The sequence below is a fragment of the Hydractinia symbiolongicarpus genome, chromosome 9 (genome assembly GCF_029227915.1).
Source record: "Hydractinia symbiolongicarpus strain clone_291-10 chromosome 9, HSymV2.1, whole genome shotgun sequence".
Classification (NCBI taxonomy): Eukaryota; Metazoa; Cnidaria; class Hydrozoa; order Anthoathecata; family Hydractiniidae; genus Hydractinia; species Hydractinia symbiolongicarpus.
In genome coordinates, this window is record NC_079883.1 from 20,026,088 (window position 1) to 20,044,753 (window position 18,666).

An 18,666-nucleotide genomic window follows, 5' to 3' on the forward strand; every position below is an offset into this window, starting at 1 on the left:
AGAAAAAGCTCGAAAAGCTTTTTCAACAAACATGCGCAATGAAGTAAAATGACAGCTTACTTGACGTCAAATTATGCTCCCGAGTTTTTCTCAAAAAGTTGAACTTCGAGTTTTTCAGCGCGTATTTCTTCTCTCGAGCTTTTCAGCCAATAAAATTCAAGGAAATGTAAACAATAAAATACTGAACGTGAAAATAAGGTTAATTATAAGCAAATTTTTAATTCTTTTATTTGGTAACTAGTCGATAAGGCCCGTGAAAAATACACTTAAGCAGAAGGACAATGGAAAACTAGGTTGTTTTAGATGTTTTGCTGACGTCAGCAGTGCATATACAAAAAAGAATGGCGAAATTTTAAAAGTTTTAGGTGCATTGTAATGGATTCATTAATTTAATATAAGAGATTGACGTTGAATTAGTGTTATTGACGTCGCTAAAGTACGAAGTAAATGAACATTCAGTAAAACATTCGTATTCAATTTAAGTTTTTTGGTGAGTTCTTTAAAGTTATTTCCTGGGTATCAACCAAAATCATCTGGTAGTTGTCTAGATAATATTGTACCAAAAATTTTTACCGTACCACCATCTTTATCTTCACCATTGTCACAAACAAAGTATCATCGCCCAACTAATTGTGTTTTGCTAAGTCCAAACGAAAAAGAAAAATGTTCGGAATGTGTATCAGTTTACAATGACATCAGATATGACGAGAAAAGTAGTAGCGGTCTCTTCATTTTACCAAGTCGCAGGCGTTTACGTGTCTACAAAATTTATATCCGGCCCTGTAAAGAAAATTGCAAACATTTTTCTTAAAATTTTAACCCAATATGAAATTATTCTCATGGATGAGATGAAAATTTAGTGTGGGACAAGCACACTGGGGATGTGATTGGTTTTGTGGATCTTGGCGACACAAAATTGAACAATACCGTACCATAAAGCCTGATGAAATAGCAATTTTGTCCAATTATTATCCATTATTTTGGAAAGCAGTGGGTATTTTGGATAATGATGTTAAAATAAAAGCTGTCGGTGTGACCAGTGATGTCCCTCACCTAACCGAACCATGTATCGCATGCACAAACAAATGACACTTGTTAAAGAAGATATGATGTCGATGTTAAATATCGAATAATGACGGAAGAGAAACGTTTTGGACTCCCTATAACTCGAACAGCCACGGGGAATCGGAAACCGTTCGAGTTATAGAGAGGTTCGGGTAATAGAGAGTTGGGAGTTTTTTCAAGTTTTTGTATAAAATTTGTATATATGGCCAATTAAGTGTGATTTTTTCTCCCTTTTATGGAATAGGAACGAAATCTTTCTTTGTACAGCATATAATCTCTACCTTGTAGGCTAAGAACGAACCGAAAAGATAAAAAATATTTTATCTCAATGACTTATTCTTGGGAAGAAAAGAAATCCGAAATGAGAGTTTTTTTGTATGAAGGACATCTTTTTCAACAGTTTGATTTAAGTCCTTTCAGTGATCTCGTCTTCAAGAACACTTATAGCTTTCAGCACTTCGTTCGTTGGTTTGGTTGCTATATCTTCATATTCTTCGTAGTTTTTTCCTTCATCCTCTTCGTTTTCTTCTAGGGTTCCAGTTACTTCAACAATTATATCAGCAGTTGTTAGTCTGCCATGCGATGTGGTTACTTCGTTGTCGAAATCAATTTAGGTACACCGGGCAGCAACATCTTTTGGAGCAGTTCCTTTCTCCAACTCCTTTAACGCTTTGTATTTTATTTTGCAGGACTTGTTTTCTGCTTTACGTTATGTCCTAGCAACAGACGCTATGATTATAAAACTTCAATACCAAAGAATCGTGTTTACGTTTTGTTCGAATGACAGTCGCAGACACATGTAGATATGAAACATTCGAATCAGTTAAGACTCTTCTTACGTTTAAAGAGCCAAAACAATGCCAAAAAACTGCTTGTGTCATATAAAGTTCTAGATACATGTTGCGACGTTCAAGTTATAGAGAAGAAATACCCGAAAAGACCAAAAAGATTCGAGTTATAGGGGTTAGAGAGTCTTTTATTTATTAGTAAATTCCCACCGTGCCAGCGAAATCGTTCGAGTTAAAGGAGAGATTCAAGTTATAGGAGTTCGAGTTATAGAGAGTCCACTGTATTTATTTTATTTATAGTCTCTCGCAGTTTAAAGTGTTTTAACCTGAAATGAAATTATTATCAGGAATTGACACGAAATTAAAAAGCTACATACAAATATCATAGTTACTTATCCACAATAATTATCTGTTTACTTCAGTTTTTACATATTGAAATAAAAGTTTGTCTGCCGAAATTAACATCTTTTTTAAGTGTTTGCTACAAAAATAACCGTTCAATTCAGAAACTCTGTACATCAATGATCTTTTTCCAGTGAAGTAGATATTTTTTAATGTCGGTACATGGTGGTCTTACCTTCATTGTTTTGGCGGTAATAGATGTAAATCCATTTTGTCTTTAATTAAAGAAGTGATCAAGTGCTCCAACAAATTCATAGCTACTTCTTTTTTAAATTTTTCATTAGTTATGTTCTTTCTCATCTTTTCAACATTTCCCTTGAACTGAAAATTTGTATTGCGAATTGCACCATACTATTCATTAGCTTTGTCAAGAGAAACAATATACCATTTAAATTCAATACGGGTCTTTTCGGAATAACACTCTCCTTGGTTAGCTTGCGTTACTTGCTTTATAAACTTTTTGAACTATAAAGGATGTAACTGCTCTTTAAGAGTTTCTTATGGTTTTACACGTGGATAAATAAAAGCAGTGTTGTGCTTCGTATTTTGTGCCTAGTCAAACCACGTTGACTCTTGCATACTTTTTCACAGATGTCATAGGGATATTTGGAAGCAGGAACAGCATTATTTATCTCCTTAAGTATTCTACGAACTTCTGAATTAAATGTGTCTTGATAAATTTAACAGCCATTTTATTCTGAAAATTTTTTTTTAAGTGGGAAATTGATTTTTATTAAATTTAAACTTGAGAGTAAAAGCTCTCGAGCTTTTTCGCTGAGCTGGAAATGCGGTCGTAGTGAAACCTACGCAACATTTGTTTTTGTAACCTTGCGGGGTTTTTTGTTTTTTACATTGTTACTTTTTTTCTAGAACAGCTGCTTTAAGTAGTGATCTCAAAGCTCATGTTGGAATAATGTTTATACATTAATACAACATAAAAGTGGAAAACATTATAAGACTAAAGCCCCTATAAAGCCCCTAATGAAGGAGAGTGTGAATAGAATGCCACGCCTGGCTTACTTTCTAGGAAAGTCTCACGGAGAAGAGCCTTCCTGACAATAGTATATAAAAGAATTCTATATTTAGAAACTTTATCGCCTATCTCTCCTAAACTTTGAGATCGTCTTGTCGGCCCGAGAAAAAACTAAATCGACTTTGTTTAGAAACGACACGATGTTCGTAATCACACTACCCTGCAAACACAGTTGCTATGCGAAGGTTTTGTCACGTTTTTCTTGAATTTAACTCATGTTGATATGTCATTATATTTTATGACAACAATAGTGACTAGGGAGTGAATAAACACAGATTTATTTTTTAAAAACATTCTTGAGTATTTTTTCGTGTTTCTTCGGATTGTTGAAGTCGTACACCCATCGTCAGTGTTTCAACAATCAGTAGTTGATCAGTAGATGATTAGTGAATCACAGCCTACGTTAATTTTCGTTACTTATCGTTAGAAGAAATTCATCTCTAATGTTTTATTCGACAGAAGAACAAAGGTACGACCATCAGTAGAAGATAAAGTTAGTTCTGAGGATGTTAACCCCATCGTCTGAACAGCAAGAATCCTCCTAATGCTGATCCACAATGGTTAAACGCTTAAGTGGTTTATTCCAGTGTTGTTTTAGCGTTCAGTTTTGTTTATTGTGTAAGGGGAAACGTCTGCTTTTCTTGGTAGTCAACCTCGTGTCAGAGCTTTACCCCAATTTGGAAGACCTTTAAATCACCCGGGGACAAGGTTGTATGTTAGTAAGGCAGTAAATATTGCAGCTTAATTTAAAGTTGGTTGAAAATTCATGATTAAATTTAAGTAGATAGTACATTTATTATTTCCCTGGGTAACTGATTGTTTCTTTTTATCTATAAATCGAGATAACATAAAATGTTTATTCTGATCGAATAGACTATTGTTTCAAGCTTATCCGTTCATTGAGGTTGAAATTCGCAGCATGCGAAGTTATTAACATAAACGTTGGTGTTTACCAATGAACCGCGTTCAATAACAACAAGTTGACGATAGATGTGATTTGTAATTTCTCGAAATTAATGGTTGCTGCTGATTTGTTTTTGTTGTGGTTACGTTGTTTGTTTTTTATTTATTTACTTGCTTGTTTGTGGCCAATGTTTTGATCTTTTCACGTTATATTGTAACAAGTTTTTATTTATTTTGTGACAAATTATGTTGTCAAACTTTTCGTGTCTTCGTTCTGTAATATATGCCTGTATAAAACATCATTTATGTTGAATCGTCGAATTTGAAGGTAATTTTTTGCATTGTTTTATGAATTGCTCGCTTCGGTAGTGAGGCGTAAAACATAAGCTAGAGAATTAATTAAAAAAGATTAAAAAGCTCTTCTCCACACCTGTCTTATATATGTAATCAAATCAATGTTGGTTTAGCTGTTTAACCTTATGAAGTATTTAAACATAAATGTGATGTGATTACAAAGTATTATTCGAGTCTCGTTTCATAATATAATTAATGCTTCGTATTTAGTGATCTAAAGTTAAGTGGAAATTAAACTTCGTCCGCAGGGACTGTTCATGGTTTTTGCATCAATAAGTGGAGAAAAGTCAATTGGGACGAGGTTTGACAAATTTTTCAAATGTATGTGCCCTATTACAGTGAGTTCAAAGACTTTACAATTGCAAAGTATAGACGTGTTGACTTTCCATTTGCTAAGGTTGTTCTGGCGTTTTGCAAACAACTTTTTGTGTTTTACAAAAAAGCGTAATATCTTATTTTATGTGTAGTCAATTTAAAAACACAAGTAAAATATCTAAATACGTTTAGAATACGTTACTTTAATCTTAATGTGTAGCAAAAACCACATCTGAGAAGACTTGAGTTTTTAAAAGATATTATATTATTTTCAATGATATCGTTTCCTTGTTAAGTTTTTTTGTTTCTGTTTTTAGACTGAAAATAAAGCTTCATTGCAATGTTTTGTTACAAATTCGTCTCCATACTTGTTTTCGTATGTTTGATCATCTCGCTGATTGCATGTTTAATGGGCACACTTACTCAACAATGGTGGATTGGTGATTTCGAAGCAATCGTTCCACTTCAAAATGCTACTCGCATCCCACATGGATATAAAATGCATTTACTGTTTGATGTGCGATTTGGTTTAACAGGAGTGTGTTATCGAGTCAAACATGCGTTGGTTCATAATGATTCCTTATCTGAACCTCTCCTAAAAGAAATGAAGAAATGTCCATCAACAGATTTGCCAGATAATCTTGTATTGCGAAACATAATGAAGGAAAACCAAAAGCGTAAGCAGATTTCTTTATACCAAGTTCTCAGTGTGGTGGACGGCTTAGGACAGCAGACCCTGTATCAAGTTTAACACGTGTTAAATTGATTTATTTCAGCATTCAAGAATACTTTTATCTGCTTGATATTGTGTTTGATATTTAATGTTCTCGCTCTTATCTTCGCGTTGATCAAGCTACCATGTTTGGCAATATCTGGAAAGAGAATGGTTCTTTTTACCACCCTCATCCTAGCACTGATAGCTGGTAAGTTTTTTAGATTGCGGAGCCGCAACCATTTTCTGTGTTTCATAAATAACAGTGTATAAAGAAATTTAAGATATACATTAATCATCCCAATATATAAGGAAGTTTGTATTAGGCCATCCAAATCTAAAGAGAACTTATAGAAAGGAAGTGTTAAATGTGTACAGGCGCACACAGGGAGAGTGGGAGGGTGATCGGTTTCGAGCTTCGTTGATGTGAAAAGAAAAAGACGGGGAGACTGCCAAAATGGTACGTACGTATTTATGGTTGTTTTCTTGTAAAATATATCTACTACGCTACATTTGTAAACATATTGTAATTATTATATTATAGGCACGGCTGGTGTCGTTTCACTAAATTGTTAAAGGCGGGGATTGCGTGAAAACGATTCACTTTTTCTGTCTATTTTTAGCTATCGTTGGTATGGCCGCATTAATAATATCTGATCAGAAGATTCACTACAACGCGTCGTTTATGAAGTTTTTTCTTTCGTCAACACCTCATTTAGGAGAGGATGTCACACCAATGGCTGCCCAGATATTACGTCGTGTTTTTGCAAAAGTGAAGACGACGAATTTGTCTGATAATTTCGAAAAGGGAGCTTCGTTCGATCTTGTCTGCGTCGGTGTGGCGTTTTTGTTGTTAGCCGTTATTTTATCACTCGTGGAGCATTGTTGTGCAAGAAGATCCGGCGACGACGAGTATAAATCCCGACTCATTGCCGAAGGTTATTCCTTGCCGGATAAAAAGCATGATAAATCGGTTTCTATGTAACGCAAATTAAAATTTTTATCCTAAAGATTGTATAAAAGATTGTTTCTGGCCATGTAATTAAATATCGCTTTCAGTGGCAGTCCACATGCCAGTACATCGCAATGTTGTTCGTGAACACCAAGAACTATTTCACGTTCGTGCCCATGCAACTGTATCGAACAGAGAGTAGTAACATTATAATAAAAAACTACAATTTGTACGGTATGGTAGTTTTCTTGTAGCAATATTCAGGCCAGAAATTTTGGTTCAGGTTCAGCCGTCACTATTCATTTTTTTTTATATTCAGGGTCAGCTATAAGCATTCAAGTTCAGGGGTTTTTTTATTCTGGCTCAGCTTTTTTATTATATTCAGTTTCAGCATACATTCTCGTTCATCATTGTTTTTTCATTATCTAGTGAAACATCATTTTTATTTTTTTATATGCTGGTTATTATGCGTTTAGTTCTGGGTTTTTTTATTGAAAATTAAGGACCTGATCTGGTCTAGATTATTGATTATTTCTTCGATTTCTGGTAGTCAGGCCAGTTGGTAATAATGGCGGACCTAACTGCAGACAGGTAACATTTGATGCAGATTTAGCAGTTAATACTGCTAACAGTGATTTATGAGAGATATTCTAACTTACTTATTTACTTACTATGAAAACCTTTTAAAATATAAATAGGTAAGGTATACCGCAAAACAAACTGTTAATAGTTTTTTCTGTTATAAACATTTGACATAGCAAATTGTAAACCAACAATGTATGTTCGTACCCAGGTGTGTGGCACGTCATCCTTAGATGCATCATATGCAGCTTGTTTGATACTTGAAGTTCCAGGATAGTCAAAACTGTTGCCATCAATAAAACCTTCAAGATTTTTGTGAAGAACTGCCTAAGGATACCCCCTAAATCAATGACAGCTTGTTGTTTAAAATTGAGTCTTAATGGAATTTTAGGCTTATAGTCAATGTTTTTGTAATAGGACAAGGCTTTTTCCATTTTATAATCTTCGTCAGTTTGTAATCGGTTTTTATTCTCTAGTAGTGTTTTTTGTAAAAGAGCTACAATATTTGTGGAGTACAAGGCGTTTTTAAACTGCTTTCAGCTAAGAGATAAGCTACGTCCAAATTTTCTGTACATTTTATTGCTGATCGAATGGGATCGGGACTGACACCGGGATAAATTGAAGCAAGTATTGCCTCCATCCTGGTTCTTTTTGCGAGACTTTGATGTTAAGGATTTTTTCAATTTTAGAACACTTTTAGTTGCGTTTTTCGTTCTAAAATGTGCCAGTTTTTACGACACAGATTGTCAAAGACAGAGGTCATTAAATCTTCATCGTCACTATTATCTTCAACAAGAAAATTGATATCTATAGTCAATCTGACATATAGTTTACCCTGTCTATACAGCCTCTTAACCTGGTCAAAATTCCATTCAAATTGACTTGAAACAGCAGGAACACATATTTTACTCCTGTCTCTTTTTATAAATTCAATGTTATGTGTACCTATAAAGAGTAATTTTGTCCTAATCGACTCAATAATTGTTTTCCTGATCTCACTCTCTTTCATGTTTAAATTTGAAATCACGAGAGCTTGCTATAATTTCCTCTTCATTGTTATCAATGTCATCAGATGTTTTTTTTAAAACAGTTACTAAAATAGTGTGATTTTTTCCTGGATCCGGCTTTGTTTTTCTTTGTTTGCCAAATCTATGTGGATACGTAATCTTTGATTTATTCGGAATGTTATAAGAATTTGCACAATTTTGTATCAGTGATGTTTTCTGCCTGACCAAGGCTGATGCTACTTTAGAACTACTTCTTGCAGTACACTTTTTTTTATAAGAAACATGTTTATATGAAACCTACATGTAGAATTATCAAAAATTAACAATCTTTTTAACTACTACATTATATGTCTTTTTCTGAAATAAGAAACTTGTTTCTAATTAATTCTTACAATTATTTAAAGAAGATGTTACAAACATCACTAGGGAGTAAGTAGTTTTATTACGTTACTGTACCGAAGTACTAGGCCATTCGCCAGGTTTCTTATAAGAAAAAACGTGTAGGATGAGATGTGGTAGGAGTGGTAGGGGTCCTTACCAACTCCTCTTGGACCAACATTCCTACTTCATCTTTCATATGCTCTCTGGTCGATTTCCCCTGGAGATTTTTTCCTGATGAGACTGAAAGTTTACCTCGCCGTTCTCATTCCAGAAATAATCAAATGTTCCTGAGATTAAGGATTGAAAATCGCGGCAGATGTGTTCTTCACAACCAAACTATGCTTTCACGAAATACACGTTTAAGAAGAATGAACATTTTCACAAATTAGTACGAAAAGACAGAAAAAGTAGCGAGTATATAATTGGGGTAGTCTACGCATGATACAAGATTTTCTTAAGTAAGTCTAAACTTTAGCAGAATAAACTTTATTTTATTTAAGCGTTGAAATTATCAACATAGGGGCGTTGTTAGTAAAAAAGAAGGTCCTTAAAAGAGAGGCGAACTGCGCACGGCATGGCTGCTGAATAAAAGTTCATGATGACAGTGTTGATTTTAAAGACCAGACCGACTGGCTTCGTCTGCTCCATAAATCAATTTACATGGTACAACCTTCACAACAAAAAAGTCTAGCAACAAACACTAAGAATGTTTTAATATGGAAAATATTGTGGAGTTGCAAAGATTTGATGTTTTCCCCATAAAAACGGTAAATTTTCAAAACTTTGCAGAACACGCTAGACCCAAAATCTAAAACAGTCTGTTAAAAATGCCAGTTTTTTTTCATCTGAATTATTTATAATTAAGTATTTTTACACATTTGCCAAATGGTGACTAAATTATAAAACAATGGAATATATTGCGTTTTTTTGTACCAAAACGACATGGGAAAGCAGCTAAGCTAACCGCAACCACTGTTGAAGTTTTACCGACGTAACCCACTGCAATACGAAAAAACAGTTTTAAAACTCCTGGGGAATAGCGATACTGCGATTTTTATACTAAAACGATATAAGAACGTAGCCTAGCTAACCGCAATCAATGTGGATGTTTTACCGAAATAACCTACTGCAATACCGGCTGTATACTTTTTTATAGAATGTATCACCAACAATCACCACTACCACGTGGGCCGGATCAAATAAAATGGATATTATTCTATTTGTAACGAATTAACATGTTATGCGTAATACATATTATACGTTGTATTATATGACTGTCTATACAACTTTTGTTATTTCATCAATTTTTGTTATCAACTCCTTGTGTTTTCAGTCGCATTTTCGGTTTTAGAATTGCTCGTTTGGTTATTATAATTTCAGTTTTCTCGGCCCTTTCTTGCGCATTTGGCCTTGAACAGACCCTACTCGCCGCGTAGCTCAACAACCCCATGTGCGTTTGCTAAAATGTTTTACTCCAGCAAATACAGCCAGCTCTGTAGTGTGCCCGCGTTTGGAGAGTCCGAGAGGGGAGGGTATATGAGTAGCTTCACCATTTTCTTTACCCCTTTATAGTCAAGACTACCCTTGTGCACATTTCATCGACTGATTGCACTGTACATACACTCTAGCTCGTTCGTTAGCCTAGTTTTCTATTCATCCAGATTACCCCTAGGTGCGCGTGTTCCAAGCCTCCGGAACGGCCCCTCTGCCTTATTTTACATTTGCTACTCATCAACTGTACATTACGTTACTTACCCAAGGTGCAGTGGTGCTCTCAACCAAATAAAATCTCACCATTACGGGTGCCTTTCACCTACCAATTATATTTACCCATTAATCACGTGACTTAGTCTTCTTTAGCAACAAGACAGCACATTTTTTCCTTTTTTACCTCGCTAATAATCGCACGTGGTTTGTTATCAATCACTAACCAAATCTGTTAAGCATGGCCAACAAACAAACCGAGAAAGAATTATATAGAGGTAACCCTTTCGTTATAAACAGACCCTTCATAAGGACGGACCGCTTACGCCAGGTCGGGTGGTTTTGATTCTATCATGGATCAATTTCGCTACCCGAGCAGAAAGCGGTATAAGAAACAAGACCTGTGCGTCTGATGAAGCCCTTGTTTCTTAGGTCATCCTTTACCCACACAACATCCTTTCTCTACATACGATACTTCGAATCCTCCACAGGAGAGTAGGGACACCCAATCAAAAAACGTGTAGAAACAACTCTAGGTACGAGGTTGTGAAATAAACTCACGGCGGAACAACAGCAATTCGTTGCGCTAAAGTATAGTGATTTTTTGGCGAAAATTCAACATGCGCAAAATATTTTTTTTCAGAAACTGCGAGAAAATTAGATCGCGCGAAACTAAACAAAAACGATTACTGAGGAATTTCTTTCCATATTGTCAGTGTTGGTAACGTAAATGCAACATTGATGAAGCTTTTAGCGCTAATAATTCATACAAAGTTATACTATGTAAAGTTAAAACCCTTATTCTGAAAGATATGCAATGCATTAAGTTTTATAACCCGTAGTGTGCGAAAATGCCACGAATCAAAGGGATGCGCGTCGTAAGGTACGCTCTTTCAGCCGTTTGCAGTTTATAATAGAGACTTTCGCGATTTCGAAGATCAGAAGACGAACGAAGCAGCTTGTGGTGTTTTTTTTCATGTAAAAATTGTGATAGACCCTAAGGGTCACTGTATCGCGCCTATTTATCTGTTACGCGCTTTTTTTAAATGCTACGAGTTTTTTTTTAAAATGTTTTACGGCTTAAAAATGCAACGCGCTTTTTTATTCGAATGTTACGTGCATTTATAAACGTAACGCGCTTTTTTTAAAAAAAAAATGCAACCCGCTCTTTTAAAATTTTTTTTTAACTTTTTTGTTTGTTAGGCTCTCCCTTGTGCTTGCATGGCGAGGCAAGATGGATAATGTTCTAAAAAAAAGCCATTTGAGAAGATATAGAGCGATATAAAAGATAGAGATACATATGTCGAAGGTAATTCCAACCCCAGTAGTAGTCCTGTTACTACTATTGGTTCTACAACTGCTGTGGTTGCTAACAACAAAGGGAAATCAAGAAAGCAACATACTGAGAGAAGAATAACAAAACAAAACAAACAAAAAACTTCAGGTTTTGATGTTGCAAGTAAATGCTACAAGATGATTAGACAAAGAGAAGGGGCTCAAAGTCTATAGATACTCTATGTGGTGGTGGCATGACATTTAAAGAAGTTTTGGAGAAAGCAAAAGAATTGTATTTTGATAACAATGGCTCAAATGTTTTCATAAAGCATAAAGATGAATGCTACATCACTGTCAATAATGTCACAGGACAAACACTTGTGGAAGAGGAAGGTGTATGGTATTATGTTGACCGAAAGTGTATTATCATATCTAGAACTATCGTAATTTTGCGTTCATGCTTGGATAGCCTACTGTACTTAGATGATGATATTTGTGCGTAATAACTAAACTATGTAACTACCCGGAACCACCGAGAGCCACCCAGAATCAGCCAGACTCAGACAGGGCAACTCAGACTCAGACAGAGACAGCTAGCTATTTTTGCCAACCAAAAAAGCGCATGCTTCGTACCTTGAGACGTGTACTACGATAAGGCTTTCAAAACTTGTATATGCACGTTCAGCTAGTTAATTACACGACATGGATTATAGCAACAAAGAATGCCTGATGCTATTCGACCTGCTGGATGAAGAGAACTTTTATAAAGAGCGCTTTTTTCTAACAACCATAATAAACAAGTAATGTTCTTCGCTGCTCAATACTGCCATTATCCAACGGTTACAAATTACTACGTACAGGATTCTTCGATGTGATAAGGTACCATTGCTAAATTTCGGCTAGCCTCGGATGTTGTTTGTTTTCATTCAAAAAAAGTGTTTGAAACTTCTGAAAAAACTATTTTGACTTTATTATTTTGGCTAACTCGTGATGACATATTAACATGTAAATATTCCACTATTAATAAGGCCATGATACACTATAAAATGTCTGAAAAAAAGGAGCATTCTATAGTTAAACATTTCATTCATTCTTGTTTCGTTTATTAAAAAAATCGTCATGCACAAAAAAACCCAGACAGTCGGTGTCTTTGTTTGCAAAAAATCAAATCATTTTTTTCCTGCTTTTAACGGCACAGTTACACTTAAATGATATTACAAAAACATTGAAGTAACAAAGAAACTTGTTTGTTTAATTTATTTTCGCCTATTACTAAAAATATTTAAATAGTATCATGTTTCAATATAATAGACTTTTTTGTGCTGATTTTGCGTATTTTAAATTAAATTGAAAAAAATTTAATTTAATTCGAAAATCGAATGAATGGAAAACGATTTTTTTCTTCACCTGAAAAATATTTTTAGATATGATACACAAAACGATTTTGGAAAAATCGAATATTTTTATCAATATCGCGTAAGTGTAGCTCTGCCTTTAACACTTTTGCTCAAATGTCGCTAGACACACGACATTAGTATGCCTAGGAAAAATCTTAACAAATCTTTTATAGTGTATCATGGTCATAGTGTATCAACGGCTTGTGAGAAGCAACATTTATCCGAAATTTTGCGACAGTCTTAGGTTACGATGAAAGAAAATCTTCAAAACGCTCCGGCATTAAAGTGCATTTAAGAATTTTTCATTCCTTTTTCATTCAAAGTTTAAAAGACTACCATATGGACCATTAGCGAAGTGTATCAACGAGGATGTTGACGAAATATTAGACGTTGGTCACATAAGAGACCTGGTTTCGTGTATGTCAGATAAGGATGAGTTATGGTATGTAGCGGACAGCTACAATATAAACCCACGCCCTTCATGCATAATGTACGATTTTGATGCGTCACTAATACCCGACGCGATGCAAATTCCTAATTTTGAAGGTTACCCAGTACCAGTGTTGAACATATTGATGGAATATGGAAATACCTTATCGTAAGTAATAAAATGTTTTATAATATGCATTGTATATGTTTTATTTCAGACATCTACATAATAATAACCGCTGCTTGTACCAGGGAGAACCTGGATCACAATATCGCTGCTTAGAATCAGATAAGGAAGCAAGTATAACTAACTGCTCAGAAGATATATATTAGAATGTCCTCTTATCACCACCTCTTTCTGATTGCACAGATTCTGGATTGGTAAGAAATATAGAATTGGTCAAATCCTGGAAGAGGTATTGCCGCATTGTTTTTCTTTACTTTTTTGCAGACTTATAAATGTAATCTCTTTTATAGCAACCGGCTCAATCCGTCCAGGAATCATTTAAAACTTTTACTAATAAAAAGGTATACCTTCGTATATGTTTTAAACGAATACGGGAATAGTATATGCATTTATGTACTTGTGTTTATGTGTATGTGTATTTATTCCTAGAACAAGGGAAGAAATAATACTGCAGCTTTCATCTTTTCAAAAATTTTCGCTGAAGTTACTGACTCGAGCCTTTTCTTCAATTCAGATGTAGGACCACCGGAAGGTATTTCATATTATCTTAGTACCAGTCTAAGATTTTATTTTATATTTGCCTACTTTCACGTCCATATGCTGTTCTTAATTATAGGTACGGTAACATCTGCGACATATTTGGTAAATAATGATCGGAATTCACTTGATTCAATTATGGCCGACGATAATGGTGTGTACAAAAATATTGGAACCCCCACCAATTATTTCTTTTACGCCGATGGTGATTGTCAAGAAGCACATTGTGAGGAGCAGCAATGGTTTAATAAAAAAAGAGTGGGCAAGAAGTACACCAATAAAGCTGTAGAGAAGGAGAAAATATTCGCTTTGGTTAGAACATATTGTCGTCACTCTGTTCAAAAGAGCTTTACAAATATATGCCGAATAAAAAGCATCACAACTTGCCCATACCCACTTGTGGAAGCATCAGAGAAATGGTGAAGTGAAATATCACAATTTTTACCAAAACATTCCGAAACAATGCAACGTCGTATGCTTATGTCTTTCAGCAGAGGTAAAGAATTCCTCCATTGTTCCCATATTGCTCGTTGTTGTTGAGAGATGTCATCATTCCAATCCTTTTGTTCACTGCAAAGTTGTTCTAGGAGTTGCTTGGCTGCTAAAAGAAATGGGGCTGCGAATCCAAGAGGGTCATACACAGAACTAATCGATGATAGAATACCTCTTCGGGTCAGTGGATTGTCCTTTAACACAATTCGGAAGCAAAACGAGTCTGTTTCAACACACCAACTGACGCCAAGGGCTCTTTCAATTGGGAGGGTTTGAGCGTCAAAATTTAGGTCTTTGACATCTTTCGACCTTTCTTCCGTTGGAATACCTTCTAGTACTTCCCTTGAGCTACTTACAAACTTGGTCAAAGGAAAGTCACCAGCAGCACACATTTTTTTACTTTCTCAATAAGGCGTAAACTCGACAAGGCATTTGATGAAGATTTCAACATATCGTCGACGTAAAAATTTCTTATCAGGGTTAAAGCAGCTTCTTTACCATAATTATCGATGTTGTCATGAGCAGTTTTCCTTAAAGCATAATTGCAAGTACTTGGAGAATGTGTACCTCCAAATACATGTACACACATTTGATGTTCTTGCAATTCGGCGTCAAGGTTACCTTCCGGCCACCAAACAAAGCGTAGCATGTCTCTTTCATTGTCTGGTACTTTGACTTGGTAGAATATACTCTCGATGTCACCAGCAACTGCCACTTGCTCTTCTCTAAATCTTGTCAAAACTCCAACGATTTGGTTTGCCAAGTCAGGACCTTGTAAGAGAAGAGAGTTAAGGGATACACCACCATATGTAGCACCACAATCGAATACAACTCTGATTTTATTTGGCTTTCTTGGGTGGTACACCCCATGGTGTGGCAAGTACCAAGTTCTTCCCTTCTCACAGAAACGATCTGCTCTCTGTGCAAATCCTTTATCGAGGATGGTTTTCATAAATGTGGAATAGTCATCATGCATCCGCTGATTCTGTTGAAGCTTTCGTTTGAGGCTATGGGCTCGTTAAATGGCTTGACTTTTATTGTTTGGAACTTCACACATAGGATCTTTGAATGGCAACGGAAGTTGATAATGCCCTTCCATCTACTAATTTTACGTTCTCATCCATCAGCTTTAGAAATTTTCAATCTTGCAATGAAAGTTTTTCAGGTTCTCCAGCCAATGTATTTTCACTAAAATCCTGACGAAACATCATAAGCATCATTTCTGCCAAACCATGCTCCTTCATATTATCTTGAAGAACGAATCGACTTGGCACGTTATCGTCAGAAATTGATACATAATTTCATCTTTTTGAGCTGTTTCTTGAACCTTTAGAAAATATCAGACCTGTTACACACCATCCTAGCACTGAACGAAAGGCAAGGTCCATTTCCTTGACTTGGAATGATCTCAATAGGCTCGAGAGCTCGAGGATAATTGGCACCTATCAATATGCCTATATCTGTCGCGTCTTCGTCTTGCTGAAGGTTCTTGTGGATCTCGTTTAGATAACTCCATTTTGCTACTTTATTTGGCGTAGGAATTTCTTCTTTATCAACAGGTAGAAATTTCCTGCTAAACACTCTGGGTAAATTAAGCCTTTTGCTCGAATTCTCAACAACGGATACTTGAAGTTTATTCATCGATTTGCATCATTCAGTTGTTTCACCTGTCATTGTTTTAATAGAAATCGTTGTTGGTATTGTTGGCACATTCAACTCCACCAAGATGTTTTCGTGAACGAACGTTCCTTGGCTTCCGTTATGTAGTAGTGCTTTCGTGATTATCTCTACTGATGACGAAGGATGCGTTATCTTTACAGGAACCACATTGAGACTTATCACTTCCATTTTTAGTTTGGAGTAATTAACACCTATCGGCTTATTTTCATCAGGAGGCATGTCTTTATGTCGGCAACTATGTAGACCAGTAGGATGTGGTTCATCGCACACATCCCATTTTCGTTTTTTGGACAACTTACAGTAATGCGATCGTAACACGAAAAGCAAAGTCTGTTCCGAAAAACGAATTTTTGTCTGTCAAAAAGTTTAAGCATCAAAAATTCTTTACATTCGTCCAAATCATGTACACTTAGGGCATGGTTTTGGTTTTCCTTTTGAACTCGCTAGCAATGTCTTCATGAATCTTTTCTGATTGGAATGAGATGAATCTTCTTTTAGCTCAAACAATGCATTTTTTGAGAAGTTTGGATCATTAACAAGCATCATTTCTTCTTCCCTGAAGTCCATGAAATTATCAAATCCCGCCTCGACTTGCTGTTTCTTTCTAATGTGATTGTTTTTCCTATTCCATCCCTCTTGTAAGTTGGATGGCAAGATCAACTGAAGCCTTTGAAGTAACTCTGGACTATCGTAACTTTGGCAATTCCTAAGGGACATCATTGTTGACTTGTATTTCATCAAAAAACTGTAAAACTTCCGGAATCCCTTTCCATCGCAAGCTTTGAGTTTTGGCCAAGACTTTAATTCCTTCCGGTACTCACTCATAATTCGGTACTAGTCTCCATAATTCTTTTCTAGCTTTCTCATATCCTTTATCAGGTGGAAGATATACGCATGACTCAACTAGTGTCTTAGCCTCGTCTTTGAGATACTTAAGTAGTCTGGTTAATCTACCTATAGAATCTGGTATCCTTGTCTCAACAACTTCACTGAATGTTGCAATGAAGTAGGGGTAATCGATGCAGTTTCCACTAAAAGTATCCATCTCGACTGATGGTGCTTGGAGATGATTTACAAGGGTGGTCAAATCATGAGATACTTTTCCTTCAAACTTGGGCATATGTCCTCTCCCTTCATGATCATCTGTCATTCTGTCTGCGGGAATTGACTGCAGAAACTCATCAGTTAACTCGAAGTTTACTTCTGCTTTCTTAAGCAATCGTGATCTCAAGTTATCCAACTGGTCATATCAGGAGATTTCATCCTGAACTTCTGTATGGTGAGCATTGACGTATGCTGCTACCAACTTTGATTTGTCAAATTTGTCAAAGAGAGATTTTGGGAGGATCTGAGACTACTTATCATCTTCCATGCACTGATAAGCTTTTATCTTAGCTTTGGTTTTAGCCAGCTCTAGCTTCAAACTCAGTGATTTAGACTGTTGTTCTAATTTCTGCTGTCCTTCCATGAATTCGGCTTCCACTTGAAGCTCTGCTAACTTAGCCCTCTCTTTAGCCATTTGACTTAAAATACTCTTTGAGGAAGACATTCTAGTGGATTCAAATTTAACTGATCTGCGCGAGGTATGCTCTACCTTCATTGATTCTTTATCATTACTGGCCTTATGTAACAAATCACCTGACTCGTCCAATACTTCAGCCATTTTACGTTTGATAAACTAACAATCAAGAAACTTACGCACACAAATTACGACAAATACACTATACCCAAGAGACAAAACACAAGAAAAACGTTGCATACAATAAACAAATGCGAAGCGAATACGTAAAACATATAGCAAACACTAAGAAGGAGAACCAAGTGTTCCTTCGCAGAGTCTGAGGCCTACTCGCACTCAATGCGGGGACACCCAGTGAAACGCGTATTAGAGATGGCGGCCTTTCCCAGCAACACGTGGTAACTGAATTATCCTCTGACGATGCCGACATCAGCAATGCCTCTGGTGAGGAAATTCCTTTGCACAAAACCATACCTTCTTCTAAAGTTCATAAAGCCTCGAATAAACGAGTCCTGTTCAAACGAAGAAATACAACTTTTGACAATTTAAAAAAGGACCTATTTGATTTTGTCCGCACGGAAATTCGTAGTCAAGTAGAGGCTAACAAATTAAATAATTTGAATTTAACTGAACCAACCACGTCATTTGGAGAATCATTACACTGCGCCATCTTTGTTTTCCTCGCGCTCTTGTGTTCGGCCGCCGGCTCTTTGGATCCAATTCTTGATCAAGATGGCGCGGATGATGTTGCAGTTCTTCAGCCTACAGATGTGTGCGCATTGAGGCCCTTTTGTTGTCTTCTCACACCCCTCAGGCCCATTGTTCTGTAACTTCGCTGCCCGCAGTACCTAAGGCTGTTTTGGAGAAAATTAAGTGTTTGGAGTATGCTAATTTCGAGCTACTCCTCCCACCATCCTTAAATTTCGTCGTTTGTCCCGGCGACGACGAGCCG

At 36.1% G+C, this 18,666-nt stretch overlaps 2 protein-coding genes across 3 annotated transcripts in view; both read left to right on the top strand.

The window, feature by feature from the left end:
• Window positions 1-18,666, top strand: part of LOC130656156 (ras-related protein Rab-1B-like) — a 51,668-nt gene that overhangs the window by 15,434 nt on the left and 17,568 nt on the right. The window lies entirely within an intron of this gene.
• LOC130656154 (uncharacterized) lies at window positions 4,598-7,048 on the top strand. 2 transcript variants are annotated; one of them, XM_057458982.1, is made up of 4 exons: window positions 4,598-4,866; window positions 5,178-5,537; window positions 5,637-5,783; window positions 6,196-7,048. In XM_057458982.1, the coding sequence occupies exons 2-4, from the start codon at window positions 5,201-5,203 to the stop codon at window positions 6,555-6,557; spliced, it is 846 nt and encodes a 281-aa protein (XP_057314965.1). In that variant the 5' UTR covers window positions 4,598-4,866; window positions 5,178-5,200; the 3' UTR covers window positions 6,558-7,048. The 2 variants fall into 2 exon arrangements, with proteins under 2 accessions (XP_057314965.1, XP_057314964.1); XM_057458981.1 differs by having other exon boundaries at window positions 4,599-4,846.

Bases quoted from the DNA above. Each gene is read 5' to 3' on its own strand.
- LOC130656154 (XM_057458982.1), top strand. From the start codon at position 5,201: ATGTTTTGTTACAAATTCGTCTCCATACTTGTTTTCGTATGTTTGATC. The intron at 5,538-5,636 runs GTAAGCAGATTT...GATTTATTTCAG, and splicing joins AATGAAGGAAAACCAAAAGC to CATTCAAGAATACTTTTATC. The intron at 5,784-6,195 runs GTAAGTTTTTTA...GTCTATTTTTAG, and splicing joins CATCCTAGCACTGATAGCTG to CTATCGTTGGTATGGCCGCA.